Below are 18,646 nucleotides of genomic sequence, written 5' to 3' on the forward strand. Positions count from 1 at the left end.
AATATGATGGTCATGTTTGTGTTTGTGTTGGTACTGTCATTGGCAGGGCTGGCAAGGGGCAATGGGTGGCACATACATCAGTGGCCTCCAACAAGGACCCTGGCACTTATTTTTTTGTTACAATTTAAGCCCTAAATGGCTATAATAAAAGACACTATATCCACAGCAGTATTTTTGGTAAATACTCTCAGTTGATGCCAGGCAACTGAGCTATCATCCTTCGGCCCCACTCTTCCGGGGAAAAAACAGTACCTGAAAGATGTGCGTGGGCAGATTGTATGGGAGAGGAACAGCCCTTTTGTAAGGGTATCGACTTCAAGTGAATGTGGGACTGCCTTCTCTTCCTCCCAATATGAATAGGCCCATTCACAAACATGGGGGGGCTGTTTTTGTCGGGAGAAGTGTGAGGACGCAGAATTGTTGGACATTTCAGTGATTCAGAGCTGGTACTCGAGGGTAGTGTGAGAAGCCTCTCGTGGTGGAGTGAGGTGGAGACCTGAGGGGATGTTTGAGTGTGAGGATTGTTCACAAATTTCTCCCGTAACAGCTTGCCTTGCAGTAGCCACACGAGTGAAAACTCCTTTCTGGAAACGACACCCTCCTGTAAAACTCGGCCAAGCGCCTTGACGTAGTTCAATGCAAGGTCAAGGTGTCGCTCGTTCACTTCTTCAGAGAACGGATCGCTTTTCCCCTCCTGACGGCATCAGAGCCCTGATCATTCCTTCAGATACGGAGCTTTGCCGCCATATGGGCAGTGGAAAGTCTTCCATCCCGCGCTGACTCACCTCTCAGATGAACGAGATAAACGTGGCTCGAATTCATGTCTCGTGCCTCTCTAAGAATTGTCTAGGGTGCCATGGATTCTGAAGATGGCCGTTTTAAATATCTCTGTGGGTTCAGACAACTGCTGCAGAAATCTGTGTGGGCACTATACACTGAGGATTGGCGTTCCCTGGGACTGGTTCATACGCTCATCCTTCAAAGTTGAACAAAAAAATGTTTTTAAAGTTGGAAACTTGCAATGTCAGTGTTGCACGGCCAAGGCAGGAAGCGACATAAAAACTAGCTATTCATTTGTGGCATCGACACCTTTGTCTAATATAGGTAACTTAGCCACAAGTGCATTTATCTAGTCACTGGTGAACTATGTGCAGCAGTAACAGGGACTGGATGTCACCATTTATCATTCAACCAACAAGTACCCCCCCAGAAATGATGCCAAAGAGCATGGCAATGTCTTTAAAAATCGAGTAGTTCAGGCTTTTATTGCTCATGCTTCTTGAGATGCATTTTTTGACAACTGATTAAATACTTGGAATATCAGACCTGCTTGGGCGTTACTATACTGTCAAGCAACACTTTTCAAAATCGGAGCCATGATTTGCTCAAACAATGGCGCGCGCTGGTTTGTAATAGAAAGAAACAAGGCCGCAAACTCGGCAGAAAACACAGCTGCTGAAACAAAGACAACTAAGATGCTTTCTGTGCACAGAAGGGTGGCGTCGCACTGCGGTACTCACGTTTTCGTTGCACCCATTATTGTTCTCAAATTTGGTTTCTATTCGAATTTGGAACTTGGGCAGGAAGGAACACTGAAATAAACAAGCATTCAAAGGTTAGCTTTAGTCTTTTAGGAGATGGAACAATGCAGACCAGTTATTGTCTGCCATATTTATGTCTACATTTGTAAAGGAACTGGCTTGGAAGCTTCTGGATCCACTGGGCAACTAAACAGTGGCCTCTCAGTAGCCTCCAAGGAGCGTGTTAGAGAGCAGAGTTATAAGCAGGGCCACTAGTAAAGAGCAATTCTGTTTCCGTTGCACATAGTGCACACATAATTGGCCAGCCATATAATCAGGTAGCTGCTGCATATTTCATGGAGAAAAATGTGCGAGAGAGAAAGTTTGTGTTTCATTTGCACTTGTATGTATTTTATGCTGTTACTTATGCCACTATCTGGGTCCCTGCTTTATCTCTGCAGCCGTATGCTTGGATTTATGGTGTTGTCTGTGGTAAATGAAACGTGCATCTTTCTGCAGGAACAAAGGACTTCTAGTTTTCCTAAGTGTCCTTTCACTGCCTTTCTGAGGGTAGGTTTCAGCGTGTCCCTATCTGAAATGGGTGGCCATATGTTTATGATGTAAGTGTAGGTTGTCAATCCATGCACCTCTGTATGAATGTGCTTAGCTGAGGTATTTTTAACATTCTTGTATGTGTTTGTCTGACCTGAACTCTTACTGAGATGTTTTCTGTGCAGTCGTTTGATGCATCCATGCATGTGCCAGTTTGATCCTCTGTGCATGTCTAGGACCACGTGGTACTTTCGCTCTGTCTACTGGGGTGTGTGTCATGTAATTAAATTAGGGGTTCCCTAAAATGCCATGCCTCTGAAGAGCAGTCACCCACATATCAGGCAAGCATGATAACTTACTGACACTGCACTGGGTTTACTGGAATTTCAAACGCAGAGAGAGAAGTCGGTTTAGTTTTCCTGACTAGCCGGTCCACATATGGGCCTATCAAAAATATAACAACTAGGAAAAACTAGGTGCCTCAATCACAACTTAGCTTGCCTAATCTCCACAACGGCCCCACCAATTCCGGGGATGCCTGGCTCCATCTTGGGGACTCCCACCAAGGGACCATCCCACAGGGAAAGCCAGGACGGGTTCCCCAGAGTTATACAGCGCCGGGACGCCCCGTTGCTGGGGCAGCTGTGCGCTTTAATTACTCTTGCTATTAAGGCTACTCGATCTGGCAAAGCTCCGGGGCCCGATGGATTTCCCATTTTGTTCTATAAAACTTTTCTCCCCTTCATGGTCCCTCGGTTAAAACTCCTATTTGATGTGTTTATTCAGCAAAATGCAGTTTCAGGTACAGCGGCGGATGCGACTATTGTGGTCATTCCGAAAGAAGGGAAGAATATTACGGATCCTAAAATTTTTCGTCCTATTTCCCTCCTTAATATGGAGGCGAAGATTTTTGCCAAGATTCTTGCTAAACGTCTGGAGTCCTATATCCCTTCTCTAGTTCATCCATCACAGACGGGGTTTGTTAAAGGAAGGCTGGCTAGAGATAACATTCGTACCTTTTGCCATATTTTGGGGGCTGCTAAACGATCTACGCTTCCTGCTGCAGCTTTAGCCCTTGACGCCGAGAAGGCTTTTGACAAGGTCTCTTGACCTTTTTTGCATGCCGTTCTTTGTGCGCATAATCTTGGGGATTCCTTTGTTAACATGGTGATGTCCCTTTATGCCCACCCTCGAGCGAATATACGAGTAAATGGGGCTACTTCTGCATTTTTTAGTCTCCGTCAAGGCACTCGTCAGGGTTGCCCCCTATCCCCGCTTTTGTTTCTATTAGCGATTGATCCGCTCCTTAGGTTAATTGATCTTCATCCAGATTTTAAAGGGTTTACGTTCGGCTCACAGAGCATGAAGTTAGCGGCCTACGCGGATGATGTTCTTATTTTTTCTGAGGACATTGTCTCAGCTATTCCGGCGATCACAGACACAATTCCTCTTTTTTCTAAGGTCTCTGGGTACATGTTAAACAGAGACAAGACGGAGATGTTTCCCCTTAATGCTTATTGTTTTCCGGCCCATATGGGTTCTGCTGGTTTCAAATGGCAGTCTAAGCAACTCAAATATTTAGGGGTCTGGTTTTGTAGTACTTTGTCTGATACTGTGGCGTATAATGAGGCACAAACCTTAACTAAAGTTCGTCACCTTTTGGATACTTGGTCTCCTAAACACATTTCCTGGTGGGGTCGTGTTCAAACTTTAAAAATGATGATTACTCCTATTATTAACTTTATTTTATCTATGCTTCCGTTGAATTTATCCGCTTCCTTTTTTCGAGAGATTGATTCCATCACCTCTTTGTTTCTCTGGAATGATAAGAGGGCTCGAATCGCATATAAATCCTTAAGGAAACCCTACGATATGGGTGGCTGCAATTTCCCGGATTGGGGGAAATATCAGGTGGCTTTTTTAGCTTCTCAAGGAGCACTGTGGATTTCCTCACTTCCTGGTCATACACCTTCTTGGTTGGTCATCGAACAGACCCTCTCTTCTCCTCTTCCGGTTTCTTCATTTTTAACCACATCTTCACTATCTATTCTTTTTTCTCGAGCTATTATTCTGGATACTGTTGCAGCTGTTAAATTGCTTGATCGGAAAATGGCTACTCCGATTCATAAATCCAGGTGGTCATCTTTGTGGCGTAATCCCCGAATAAAAATTCTTATTGATCCCCCACTAATAAAAATATAACAACTAGATACACCCCAAAGTCTCAGAAAGAGCCCTAAAAATGAGAATTATGCTGCATGTTTAGACTTAGCTATTGTTACAAAACATACTAGGAAGGTGTCATATGCACGCTTTCTAGGAGAATCCTGTTCTCTCTCAAAATGTTGTCCCTACCTGTACTCCTCTCTCTCCTTCTAACCCCGGTGTAGGTCCCATACTTTCTGCTTTCTACCTTCTAATGTCTATCCCTGGATGTATGTCGGACATACCTGAAGAAGGAGCCGGAGGGCTTTGCCAGAGGATATGTTCAACATGGCAGTTAGCTAGCTTGAGGGCATGGGGGTGGCTTTTAGGAAGTGTTGTGTTTAATTTGGCTTTCCCGTGCTGCTCTACTACCCTGCTTTCTCCCAGTTTTTCTGAGTGCTTTCTCCTGCTTTCACCTTGGTGTTTACTTCTTTCTCCTTCCTTTTTCCCCATTTTTCTGAGTGCTTTCCCTGCGTTTGCCCAGTTTTTACTGTTTCTCCTTCCTTTTCCTCGTAGTTCGGAGTTCTTTTCCTATTTTCGCCTAATTTTTTATTGCTTTCTTCTTCCTTTTCCCCATTGTTTGGAGTACTTTTCCTGCTCTTTCCCACTTTTGACTGCTTCCTCCATCCTTACCCCCCTTTGATCTGAGTGCTTTCCCTGCTTTTGCCTCGTTTTTTACTGCTTTCTCATTCCTTTCCCCCTGTTTTTCTGAGTGCTTTTCCTGGCTGTACCATGTTTTGACTGCTTTCTCTGTCCTTTCCCTCGTTGTTCTGAGTGCTTCTGCTTTTGCCTTATTTTTTACTGCTTTATCCTCCCTTTCTTTCATTGTTCTGAGTGCTTTTCCTGCTTTTGCCTCATTTTATTTACTTCTTTCTCCTTCCTTTACCCCCATTTATCGGAGTGCTTTTCATTCTTTTGCCTTCTTTTTTTTACTGCTTTCACCTCCTCACTGTTTTCTCCCTCCTCTCCTCCTTTTTTGAGTGCTTTCTTCTGCTTTTGCCTCATTTTTCACTGCTTCTCCTTGTTTTTTTCCTTCATTTGCCACTCACACCTGAAACCTGTTTTCCAGCCTCCTGCCTAGCCCTGCCCATCCTCCCTTTCTTTCATTGTTCTGAGTGCTTTTCCTGCTTTTGCCTCATTTTATTTACTTCTTTCTCCTTCCTTTACCCCCATTTATCGGAGTGCTTTTCATTCTTTTGCCTTCTTTTTTTTACTGCTTTCACCTCCTCACTGTTTTCTCCCTCCTCTCCTCCTTTTTTGAGTGCTTTCTTCTGCTTTTGCCTCATTTTTCACTGCTTCTCCTTGTTTTTTTCCTTCATTTGCCACTCACACCTGAAACCTGTTTTCCAGCCTCCTGCCTAGCCCTGCCCACCGACTCACAGTGCCCCCCACCTACTTAATGGAGGCCGCAGTGCAACCCCATTGAGCAGGCCCCAGGCCCAGCTCTCCTGTTCTGCTGCACCGCTCTGCTTCCTCCCCGTTTTTCTGAGTGCTTTCTCCTACTTTTGCCTAATTTTTACTGCTTTCTCCGTCCTTCTCCCTGTTTTTCTGAGTGCTTTTCCTCCCTTTTCCTCGTTTTTTTACTGCTTTCTCCTTCCTCCCACCACTCAGTTTTCCTGAGTGCTTTTCCTGCACTTGCCTCCCTTTTTTTATTACTGCTTTCTCCTTCCTCCCTCCCACCCCCCTCCCCATTTTCTGAATGCTTTTCCTGCTTGTGCATAATTTTTCATTGCTTTCTCTGCGAAGCAGCTAGCAACTCCAGTGCCTTGAAGCCCTCACGGTTTGATTTAATAACGGTGCAGATATTAGTGGGAAATGTGAAACTACAAATCCCAGCATTCTTATAGAGTTGTGGCTAAGCAGGCAAGAGAGGAAGAAAATTATCCTCATGATATTGCGGTAGCTGGGTAGCTGCGTGCAGTGCACACCAGGGCATGTCATAAGCAGAAAATGCTTGTATTTGTCCACACTAGTGAAGGGCATGACCTCTGTGGTAGTTCACAATATTACATTTTGCTCTCAACTGTTAAAATACTAGCAGTTGAGGATGCATATGCTTCTATCCTTTAGTGTCCTAGTTTGAGGCGTGTTCAGCAAATAGCACTATTTAGCTATGTTAGAGCAGGGGAAACAATAAAAAGAAAGACATTAGACACATACTGTGCTCAATTTGTAAAAAGACTTGTGTAGCGGTCAAAAGTGTATTATTTGGAGCCTGCTGCTGGCGCTACAGAATGTCCAGGTTACTGAATACCAAAGCTGTCTTGTGCATTCCATGCCTCTTTATTCAACCACCCTACACTTCTTTCCTCTTTATCTCACTGTCCAGGTTCTTTTTCTGTCTTGGATCAATGTGTGGTGATGAGAAATAAATCCCCCAAAATGACATCCGCAACCACAACCACAAATAAAGCACGGGTGGCTTGATTTCAAAGGCCCAAACGTGTCGAGATGTCACTGCAGAACAAGTATACCTCATCCACAGCCACAGTCACACTGCTTCAATCTCAACTGGATTTTCAACTTAACTGAAAAACATCAAGCCATCGGGTCATGCGACTTACTGTATATTCTGCCGGCGGCGTCCAGAAGCGGATGGAATGTGAGATAGAGGGAGAGAGAAAAAAAGCGGTTAGTGTAACATTCTCTGCTGTGAAGTGAGCATCGCCTCGAGGGACAGAGGAGGCGGGGCTCCATGCTGAAATATTTAGGCCTTGCGCGGCTCACTTTGTACTGCTTTTCCCCACTCCTTCATTACTTATTACTAGGGCCCTGTGTTGCACTCCACCGCTGCTGAGTCTGCAAACACCACAACATTGTACAGATGACAAAATATAGGACAGCTGGGGTTCTGATGCATGCTGCTCTGCCTTGCGCTAGCCACATGCGCAGTGCGGCATCACAAAGTACCTGTTTGCAAATTGCCCTGTGGTCAGGGAATCTGATCTCATAATCCACCCCGGTATTACCGTTGACCATGAAGACATCTCCCTGACACACCAACAGCAGGCACCACCAATGGCACACCTGACATCGCTACCCGATTGAAGGCCGCCATGATCCAGTTTATAGGGCATGTTATTAAGATGTGCTATTGAGGGGGGATCAGATAGCTCAAAGGATTTTGGGTAGGTGTATGGTGTCTCGGCTCCCAAGGTCTCCAATTGTAATGATGGCAAGCCTGCTTAAACCAGAAACTTTGTGTGTGTGCCGGGATTCGTTGAAGGACTTCAGTGGTCTCAGCACATCCGCTTGGATACATTACCACTAAGGCCTGTATACTAGGAGCCTTCCAAATCCTGATTCGAGCACAAAGGCGAGTTTGCTCACGAATCAAGAGAACATTAGCACATTTGGGGATCTTTACCCGCATCATTTTTCACCATATGAAACTTGGCATAAATTATAATAGCAAGAAGCTCATGGTCCAATTTTAAGCTCTACAGAACAGGGAACATGTATGTAATTTGTAAATTTACCCTCTACAGAGATTCAAAATGTGAAATGGTGTAGAAATTGCCCACCCAGTAATACCACAGCCCGCAATATTGGTATTTAATGAGTGTGCAACTGAGTGGCTAAATTAGTAATGATACATATTCTTGTTGGAAATATATTGGAAACATGTACATGGAATTAATTGGGCTTGGGCCATGACCAGACTTTTCCTGTGTTGTCAGGGACTTCAACAGACCAGGGTCCAAAGTGACATTGACAGAGCGGCGCTAATGTGCTTTTGCTGTGCCTTATCAAAGGATGCCAAACGCAGGGTTGAAAATGATAGACCTTTATTCCTCAGTGAATGTCCACAGATTGGTAGAGCGGACGCCCAACCTCATGTCCAAACACCGTTGCTAAACTTCCAATACCTGAACAGATGCATGTGTGACTATAAGGGGAGTCCAAGGACTGGTAAAATGTCTGAACCCCTTTGATCCAAGTTCTCCTCAACTAAGACTACCTATAGTCTTCAACCTTTCAGAAACTGAAACAGCACCCTGGCGGACTCAAGCTTCCAACTCATTGTGATTGGCAGATGACTGAAGTCAATCACTGCTAAACTGTGTAAGGTTTGAACATTCTTCATAGATGGGGATACCAGTCTCTTTATACCCAAGTCACGAAAATGTTCAATTCTCCTTTGACAACGGGCTTAAGCCCTGTGATAACCCACAATGGACAATGGCTGTTGTACGTGTTATCAACAATTACCTTGTCCAAAACACACTTAGACTCACAAGTGGTCTTTATAGATTACGTATTTTCACATGTATTTCAAAGTATCTATTTTAATGATTTTACAGTAAAGAAAATTAGTGTCAATGAGCATTGGCCTTTGCAAGTTTTCTTTAGGGTCTGCCCCTCAACCTAATAATGTACATAGAGTTGGAGTCTTACTTGTTAAATATCTTCAAATACTAATTAGTTGGACTCCTAAATTAGATTTTTCTTCCTCCGTAAGAAATGTGTGACTGTTAGACTTCCTTTACTCATACTGTGACTTCATGTTAAAAAATTCTGCATAATGCTTGCCAAAATATTATTTTAGTGTGCAAACTAAATTGAATCAAGCCAATAGCTTGAAACGTGGTGGACATTCTGTAGCCAAAGTCAATATTTTTGGCTTGAAAAAGGAACTATGCAACTATTAAAAGGGAACAGGGGAAATATCTGCGGTTATCGATTCCGGGGATGTAAAAACATTTTGGAGGCTGGTAAATGTGAAGGTAGGGAGATTAACGTCCCTAGGGCTTATGATCCCTAATGATAAATGGGTTCTGCATTATGTCACTTTGTATGGGCATTTAGGAAATCACCCCTGGTTGTTAAGAATTTTCTTGTGACTCTTTCAGGCCATTAAGTCTAGTTGAGTGACATCACTCGATTATCTAACTCCAGTTATAATTAAGGATAACATTGACTGGTGGGTTGATCAACAGTCAGTTTCATATCTTTGGATCAAAGACTATGGGACAGACACTGAGTCCTGGTTTAATTCCAATACACTCTTCCATTTACTGTGTGATAAGCTTAATGGATGCCGTTGTTAAAATTTATGACAAACTATTTTTCTCTTCTCTCTATCAGTAGGTCATTCATAATAATCTGATCCCCGAGACCAGGGGGGGTTTAGAGATGGTCACTCCACCTTGGTCTACTGTCTCTCTCTATGGACTATTGTCCTTAAGCAACTGAACATAGTGGTGTGTTCTTCTGAACATCTGGGTGACCTTTTATTTCGTGGATAGAGATGGACTTTGATCTAACCTCAAATGGGTGGTAATGCACGGTGAATGGTTTTGTGGGACTATTGCACTTTCAATCATTTTACACTAAATTTAGATGTGTTTTGTTAGATATAAATTAAATTTTTCTAGAAACGAAATGACTGCACTTTAGAATGGGTTAGAGATTGTAAGTATTTAGGTCTCATGTTTTATTATAATTTGGGTTGCGAATATCATTTTTTCTCATTTCTTATTTGTGTTCTTACCTTTATAGCTTGAGATTTGATCGTACATTTGAAGGAAGATCCATGTACAGTTTTATAGATAAAAAAGTCAATTTGGGAACCACAGAAAGGAATTTATTGAAACTTTTGCTCAACACATCAGTGAGTTTTATGATTTAAAGCACATACAGAAAATTCAATTGTAACTTGTAGACACTAACTGCAGGTATACACGCTTTGCAACCTTTCAATCCAATTAATACTAATGCATTTGATAACATTTCTGCCTTCGGTTTGCAGGACTTTCCTCATAGTAAATTATCTTAACCTGTGGTGTGGTTGATAAGATATTATCTTTAAAAACCTTGCATTGTGATTCAGGAACTATTGATGTTTTCTACCTTTTTTCCGGGTCAAGATCCCCTTTAGGGAGAAAGCAAAAAATCATTCATTATATTTATCCATTAAGACTTCAATCTCATTGACATGGGGCTCGGAGGTTTAAAAAAACTCCCTACAGGAAATTAAGAAGATTACTATTTTTGTTTAGATTAGTGTACGGCATTAGTCAATATGCAGTTTAATGATTGCTGTTGGGCTGGTTAATTATTTATGTCCAAATATTTGTGTAATTTTTTCAAAATGTTTAAATTAATGTAAAATATCTATCTGTCTACTTGTGTGTGCATGTGAGAATATATATAATTTAATTATGCAATATTTAAATAGCTCCTTTGAGTTAAACAATGAATGTACCAATACATTTTATGAAAAAATAATTAAATTACTTTTAAATAATTCTATATGTCACTTTTAATTATTTAAAATATTTAGATAGATTAAATATTTAATTCAAAATTAAATTGAGTGCTGTAGCATTTTTTCTTGAGTTCTACATTTAAAATAAATATATAAAAAGGAATTTACAATATTATTTAACATAAAAAATATTTGTGCTATTTTTTTCTGATTTAAATATAAAAAAAAATATTTCGCCATCGGTGGAGAGTTCCACATGGTAAAGTATATCGAAAATGTAAACAAGTTATTAAACTTGGAAAAACATTGTACACATATTTTTATGATCTGGAAAGACTCCCAAAGGTGGGCAAGGTATGTAGATCCCTTTAAGGAGAGTTGGGGAACTAGGAAGAGGAAAAGGTTAAAATAGTCAATAAGTGTTGGTAATGTCATGGAGATGGAACCATGAAGTTCTGTACAGTGACTCTGACCAGGGATGTAAAAATGTCAAAGTATGTAGAAAGATGGTACCTACTGTTTGTGGTGCCTTGCAGAACACTCTGATGAGTATCCCTCCTCTACTTATATTGGTGGTGAGATTCAGTGTGTACCCCAAGAGTGGCACGGGTCACTATTAATATCATGTTGTGTGACAGAGCTAAATGCGTGGTTGATGACTCTGTACTGGTTTAATAGACTGGAGAGGTGTGGCAGCCATGAGGGTTTGCAGAGTTAGGGGAGAAGGGTGGGGTTGCTGAGGAGTTGGACAACTCCACGTCTGATGCCCATGAATGAACAGATCTTGGTATCAAAATTGGCAGGTTGGTCTGTATGGCTTGTACCGTTAGCTTGCTCTTGTAATAGAAAGCTGACAATGAGAGCCTGTTTCCACATTTTATCACGAGTGACAATAAGTAAAAGTAGACTGAATGTTTAATTTAACATTTAGATTGTTGCTAAGAAGAAGTGATTTGTTTCCATTACAATTTTTATGTTGTGGTAGATTTAGTTCAACGTTTTAGGAATCTGGCTCAGGAGTAGGCCCTTCAGTTTCTGCTGCTTTTAGTCTAACATTTGCCTGTCTACGTGGTGACAAAGCCGGCACAGCATACGTTTTAAGAGATTTATATTAGCAGTAGTAGGGCATACATTTTTAAGAGGTACAGATATCTGGAGGGTTACAATTGTGTAAAAAGTTTAGATGCATGGTGATACCAGGGAAGTGTAATAGACACTGCTCGAGAAAACATAAATTGGGCTACTCATTACAATTCTAACTCCCAATGGATGTGCCCTCATCTGAGGTGAGTAGGCATGGGATAAAATAAAATTCTGCACTTACGAACATAGTCATTTTTGCTCTATATGGGATAAATATGTTGCCCGTACCTTGGAGAACATGGCAGAGGCTAGAAAAAAAAACTTAGTGCAATGTCCCCGCTCCCAGTATTGCTGATCCTCCTCATGATAAACTATTAGAGATATCTTAGGACATAAAGTGATAACATCTTTCGACTGGGGTTAATGGGATCAGGAAAGATGTAAAAGAGATATTGTATTAAAATTAACTGCATCTACTGGCAGGAAAACACCAGTGCCAAGAAAGAATGCTCTTAACATTGGCAGTAGTTATGGACGCTGTCCCTGAGAGAACAGAATGGATCTGATTCAAGAATGGATCTTCCCCCTTTTTTCCATGAAGATAACTCTGTAGTTTCCAGCCTTCTTCTTTCCTTCTTCTTAGGGTTATCAAATGACTCCAGGTCACAAAAGATGCCAGGTTCTAGTCCTGAACTTTCCTTTTACAATTACATTTTTTTATAATTTACTCACATTACTAGAACCGTTTATCAGCAGGTCCAATTTCACTCTCCTCGGTGACTTCAATTTTCATTTGGAATTACTCGAGGATAATAACACCAAAGCTCTACTCGAGGGTTTAACCTCCTGTGGGCTTAATCAACTTGTTGACGGCCCCACGCACACTGCCGGACATACCTTAGATGGCATCTTCTCAAATGACACCAGGCTGACGATCGGAACTCCGATCCCTTTGTCCTGGTCCGACCATAGGGCAATTCCATTTTATATCAATATGACTTCCTCTGGTTCTGATCAAACCAATAGGAAAGGATGGGAGAACAGAAGAAACTATAACAATATATCTAATACTACACTCACCCCCTTTCTGACTGACTTCCATCCCTTCTCTTTGCCTGATGAAAATGAAGCTGCCCTAAGCCTGTCGGCTGCTCTCTCTAATGCTGTGGACCTGCTAGCACCCCCTAAAAAACATTATTCGGCCCGAAAAAGTCCCTCGTCCCCCTGGTTCTCGGAACATCTTAGATTACTACGGCAGAAATGTAGACAGAAGGAGAGAGCCTGGTATGCCTGTCCTGACCCCAGGGGAAAAATCTACATAAGTCAGCCCTGAGAGAATACAAAAAGGCCATGGCTGAAGAAAAAAAGAACTACTTCAGCAAGATCACCACCTCACTGAAATCATCTCGAGAGCTTTTTAAAGTCATTGACACTCTGTCAACACCTAAAGCTATCGAATCAGTGAATGAGTCGCAGGAGCTCTGCGATGATATCGCAAGCTTCTTCCAAACTAAAATCTCTGACATTTAGGTTTCTCTCAAATCCAAGAGGAAGAGGGGGGGCAAGAGTGCCAATAGGGCACTCTTGCCCCCCCTTCCTCCTTTTTACACATTGAGACCCCCAAATTGGGCCCCTCATCTAATTTTTCCAAATTTCCAAATCTGACACAGGACGAATTAAACCGCCTCCTTGATTCCATCAAATCAGGTTCGCCCCTTGATCCATGTCCTCTAAAGATGTTGAAGTCCTGCAGAGAGACTGTTCGTCCTCTTCTCTTGCAGGTTATGAACATGGCCATTGATGAGGGGTCTTTTCCAACCCCTTGGAAATCAGCAGTTGTTAAGCCCCTCCTAAATAAACCTTCCCTAAATCCTGAAGTTTTAAAAAACTTCCGGCCAATATCTTTGTTTCCAGCCCCGGCAAAGATACTCAAGGCCCATCTTAATTCTCATCTGACTACTTATTTAGAGAAGATGGGTCTTCTTGACATCTCCCAGCATGGGTTTCGTGCTGCCCACAGCACCGAGTCTGCCCTCACTGTCGTAGTTAACAACATCCGCTCCGAGGTGGACAGAGGGCAGACCGCATTATTGGTGCTACTTGATCTTACAGCAGCATTTGATACCCTGTCCCCTTCAATCCTGGTAGACCGGCTGAAGGGGATAGGGGTAGGGGGAAGTGCCCTGAGTCTTCTATGTTCCTTCCTCTCTCAGAGACAACAAAGGGTCCAGCTTGGTAGTTTTTTGTCTCCTTCCCAGGCCGTGCAATGTGGGGTCCCTCAGGGCTCCTCCCTGAGCCCCTTGTTATTTAACATCTACGTAACCCCACTTGCTGAGGTAATAAGGTCTTTTGGATACCAAATACTGTCCTATGCAGACGATACCCAAATTATCATTTCCACCACCTCACCGACCAAAGAGGCTCCCTCCAAATTTCGAACTTGTATGGAGGCAGTCTCGGAATGGTTGGTACGTAACTACTTAAAGCTCAATGGGGAGAAGACGGAGGTCCTAGTCTTTGGAGGAAACCACGACATCTGGTCCGAAGACTGGTGGCCCCCTTCTTTGGGAGACTGCCCCCAACCTACCAACTCGGCCAGGAACCTTGGTGTTCTCATAGACTCGGCCCTCTCTTTTGACCTTCAGGTTAACAGAACAGTATCCACCTGCTGTAATACCATCCGCATGCTGAAAAAGATCGCCCCCTACCTGTCATCTGACGCCCGCAAGCAGGCAACAGTCACCCTGGTATCTTCCAGGCTCGACTATTGTAATGCGTTGTACGGGGGCATAAATAGGAAATCCCTCCATCGCCTTCAGATGGTCCAAAATTCTGCTGCTAGGATGGTCCTAAAGCTACCCAGGCTATCATCCGCAACTCAGGCCAGGAAGGATCTCCATTGGTTACCCATGCATTCCAGGATTTCCTTCAAGCTCATCTGTTTGGCCCACAGGGCTGTGTTTGACTCTGGCCCCGAAGGTATAAAGACTCTTGTTAGTCCCTACTCTCCCAAAAGATCCCTCCGTTCATCCTCAAGAAATCTGCTTGTCGGACCCAGATTTAAAAAGGTGAAATGGGGAGGAAGAGCCTTTTCTACTCTGGCCCCTAAATTGTGGAACAATCTCCCCCCCGAACTTTCCAACCAACCTTCTTTGGCGACTTTCGGGAAGCTTATGAAGACTTGGCTCTTCTCTCAGGCTTATTATTAAATAATTTTTTCTGTATTAGTATATATGTTTATGTGTGGACTGCGCCTTGATGCCCGTTGGGCTAAGTTTGCGCAATATAAATAAACTTTCATTAATTCATTCATTCATACAATTCCTGCAGTTATACTGAATTGGCTGAAGAGAATCAAGTCACCTTTGTGTATACAGATCCTTCCCAGAATGCTCTGGGCAGTAAAATGAGACCTAGGACTGGAGCCTTATATCACTGGTTACTATACCTCCTCAGTTGCTAATTTCTCTTCGAGTGACCAATCTCGGGCACACAGAGATGACATTGACTTGTGGCGACCTCTGCCTTGGTTACATTCACCTCTTTCTCTGAGGGCGCCCCTCCCTCCCACTTGGCCATAAATGGCGACCGCGCGGCGCAGGTGAGTGTGACTTGTTCTCAGGACACCCCCGTGCCGCACAGCCACCAGCTGTGTGTGTGTCCCTCGCCTCGCTGCTGCCCGCAGCCTCGCTGTGCCTGCCTCACTGATCCCTGCCCCTCCGCCGTATTTGCGTGTGCCTGATTAATCTTTGTTTCCTTTTTGTTTCATTTGCCTGATTATTGTTGTCACTGCTGTCCCCTTGCACGTTGTTGTATTAGCTCCGTTTTGTGCTCATTAGTCCCCCTGTGCCTGCCTGCCCCCCGCTTCCCGCCGCCGTCCAAGCGGCCATGCCCCCTTTTCGTTTTGTCCCTTCCCGCTCCCGCCTTCCAGCTGCTCCTCCCTCCCTCCCACTTCGCCATAAATGGCGACCGCGTGTACGCGCAGCATTGACGCGCAGCGGGCGCGCCAGAGGTAAGCCCGTCTGCGCCCGTCCGCGCCTGGACCACGCCCAGTGCCAGGACCCCTGGCCCCCACCGATGCAAAACGACCCGACAGACCTACGACGCCGCCGCCCTCAACGCACTCAATGCCGGCTGGAACCCCGCCTGCTGCCGGGCCGCCCCGAAACGCATTCACGGACCCTTCACCTGCAGGACCTGCAAGTTCACCTGCCTCGAACCTGCACCGCACCGGCCAAGCCAAACGCCAGCAGCAACCTCAAGTGCATCCTGCTCAACACCCGCTCCATCCACAGACACGCCGTGGAACTCTGGAACTTGCTCGACACAACATCGCCAGACGTCGCCTTCCTCACGGAAACCTGGATGAACGCCTCCTCAACCCCCGACATCGCCATCGCCATCACCATCCCGGACGGGTACAAGATCATCAGGAGGGACCGCGTCAACCAGACCGGAGGAGGCATCGCCATCGTCCACACGAACACCATCCGCATCACGACTGACTCCAACGACACCTTCGCGCCGCCGAGCACCTCCACTTCCAGATTCACACCGACCCGATGACGACCCTCAGAGGCACCCTCGTCTACAGACCCCCGGGACCACGCACACAATTCAGCGAAGACATCACGGACTTCATCAGCCCACACGCCCTCCCCTCCGCCGACTACATCCTCCTAGGAGACCTCAACTTCCACCTGGAGAACAACAAGGACCGCAACACCGCCGCCCTGCTGGACAACCTCACCAACCTCGGACTCAAGCAACTGGTAAACACCCCCACCCACCACGCCGGCCACACGCTTGATCCCGTATTCACATCCAACAAGCAGATCACCTTCAGCCACTCCACCGGACTCCACTGGACCGACCACAGCTGCGTCCACTTCAGCTTCAGAAGAACCACAACCCACCACCACCCGCAACAGGTTCCTCACAGGAACTGGAGCAAGATCACCGCCAACCAGCTCACCACCTCCCTCAGCCAGAACCCACCCAGCTGCACAAAGGACCCCAACGAAGCAGCCCTCAACTTCACCCAGTGGCTGACCGCCTGCGCCGACGAACTCGCACCACTGAAGAACCCTCCCAGCAGACCCAGAAGCAAGAAGGCTTCCTGGTTCACCGACGAACTCAAGGACTCCAAAAAGACCTGCCGCACCCTCGAGAAAGCCTGGCTCCTTGACCAGACCACTGACAACATGACCGCCCTCAAACACGCCACCCGCAAGCACCAACAGCTCATCCGCACCACCAAGAAGAAATCACTGAAGGAACGACTGGACAACAACACCCACGACAGCAAGGAACTCTTCACCATCGTCAAGGAGTTCTCCAACCCCAGCACCAGCAACAACGACATCACCCCCTCACAAGACCTCTGTGACTCTCTCACCTCGTTCTTCCACCGCAAGATTGCCGACATCCACAACAGCTTCGGCGCACCACCCACGCACCCAACCGGCGAACCAACGCCCCCCACCGCCACCCTCCGCACCTGGACCACGGTGACCACCGAAGACATAGCCCGCACGATGAACACCATCCACTCCGGATCCCCGACTGGCCCCTGCCCCCACCACGTCTTCAACAAGGCCAACTCCACCATTGCACCCCAGCTCCGAGACGTCATCAACACCTCCTTCGACACCGCCAGCTACCCGGAGAGCTGGAAGCATGCCGAGCTCAGCGCCCTACTGAAGAAACCAACAGCGGACCCCACCGACCTCAAAAACGTCCGCCCCATCTCGCTCCTTCCTTTTCCTGCCAAAGTCATCGACAAGATCGTCAACAGACAGCTTGCCGCCTTCCTCGAGACGAACGGATCCCTCGACCCCTCGCAGTCTGGGTTCAGAGCCAACCACAGCACCGAGACCGCCCTCATCGCAGCAACCGACGACATCCGAGCCCTGCTCGACAACGGGGAAACAGCGGCACTCATCCTCCTGGACCTCTCCGCAGCGTTCGACACTGTCTGCCACCACACCCTAATACAGCGCCTCAGCAACATCGGTATCCAAGAGAAGGCACAGGAGTGGATCGTCTTGTTCCTCGCCGGAAGAACACAGAGAGTCCGCCTCCCCCGTTTCGATCCGAGGCCACTGAAGTCATCTGCGACGTTCCGCAAGGATCATCACTCAGCCCAACCCTCTTCAACGTCTACATGAGACCTCTTGCCACCATCGCACGCCAACACAACTTCAACATCATCTCCTACGCCGACGACACCCAGGTGATCCTCTCCCTCACCAGAGACCCCGACACCGCCAGAACCAGCCTACACGAAGGGATGAAAGACGTCGCCGAATGGATGAAAAACAGCCGCCTGAAACTGAACTCAGACAAGACGGAAGTCCTCACCCTAGGACCATCACCCTCCACCTGGGACGACTCCAGGTGGCCCCCAGCCCTGGGCACCGCTCCCAAGCCTACAGACCACGCACGCAACCTGGGCTTCATCCTGGACTCCTCCCTCTCGATGACCAGACAAGTCAACGCCGTCTCCTCATCATGCTTTCACACCCTACGCATGCTTCGCAAGATCTTCCGATGGATCCCAACCGAAACCAGGAAGACGGTCACCCAGGCCCTCGTCACCAGCCGATTGGACTACGGAAACACCCTCTACACCAGAACCACAGCCAAGCTACAGAAAAGACTCCAACGCATCCAGAACGCCTCCGCCCGACTCATCCTGGACATCCCCCAACGCAGCCACATCTCCGGCCACCTGAGAGACCTGCACTGGCTCCCCGTCAACAAGAGGATCACGTTCAGGCTCCTCACCCACGCACACAAGTCTCTCCACGACCTGGGCCCCAAGTACCTCAACGACCACCTGACCTTCTACACGCCCACCCGCCAGCTACGGTCTACTAGCCTCGCCCTCGCCGCCGTACCACGCATCCAAAGAACAACCGCCGGAGGCAGATCCTTCTCCTACCTGGCGGCCAAGACATGGAACTCCCTCCCCATCCACCTTCGGCTGACCCAGGACCACCTCGCCTTCAGGAGACAACTCAAGACCTGGCTGTTCAAGCAGTTGCGGACCCCCTCCCCCAAGCGCCTTGAG

At 46.1% G+C, this 18,646-nt stretch overlaps 1 protein-coding gene across 1 annotated transcript in view; it reads right to left on the reverse strand.

Moving 5' to 3' along the window:
• LOC144770442 (cytoplasmic phosphatidylinositol transfer protein 1-like) overlaps window positions 1–18,646 on the reverse strand; it is a 321,220-nt gene that overhangs the window by 64,901 nt on the left and 237,673 nt on the right. Inside the window, exons 4-5 of the mRNA XM_078654964.1 lie at window positions 6,842–6,849; window positions 1,521–1,592 (exon numbers count right to left, since the gene is read on the reverse strand). Of these exons, the coding sequence (XP_078511090.1) occupies window positions 1,521–1,592; window positions 6,842–6,849 (80 nt within the window). The remainder of the gene's footprint in view (window positions 1–1,520; window positions 1,593–6,841; window positions 6,850–18,646) is intronic.

Source organism: Lissotriton helveticus, chromosome 7 (assembly GCF_964261635.1).
Source record: "Lissotriton helveticus chromosome 7, aLisHel1.1, whole genome shotgun sequence".
NCBI lineage: Eukaryota > Metazoa > Chordata > Amphibia > Caudata > Salamandridae > Lissotriton > Lissotriton helveticus.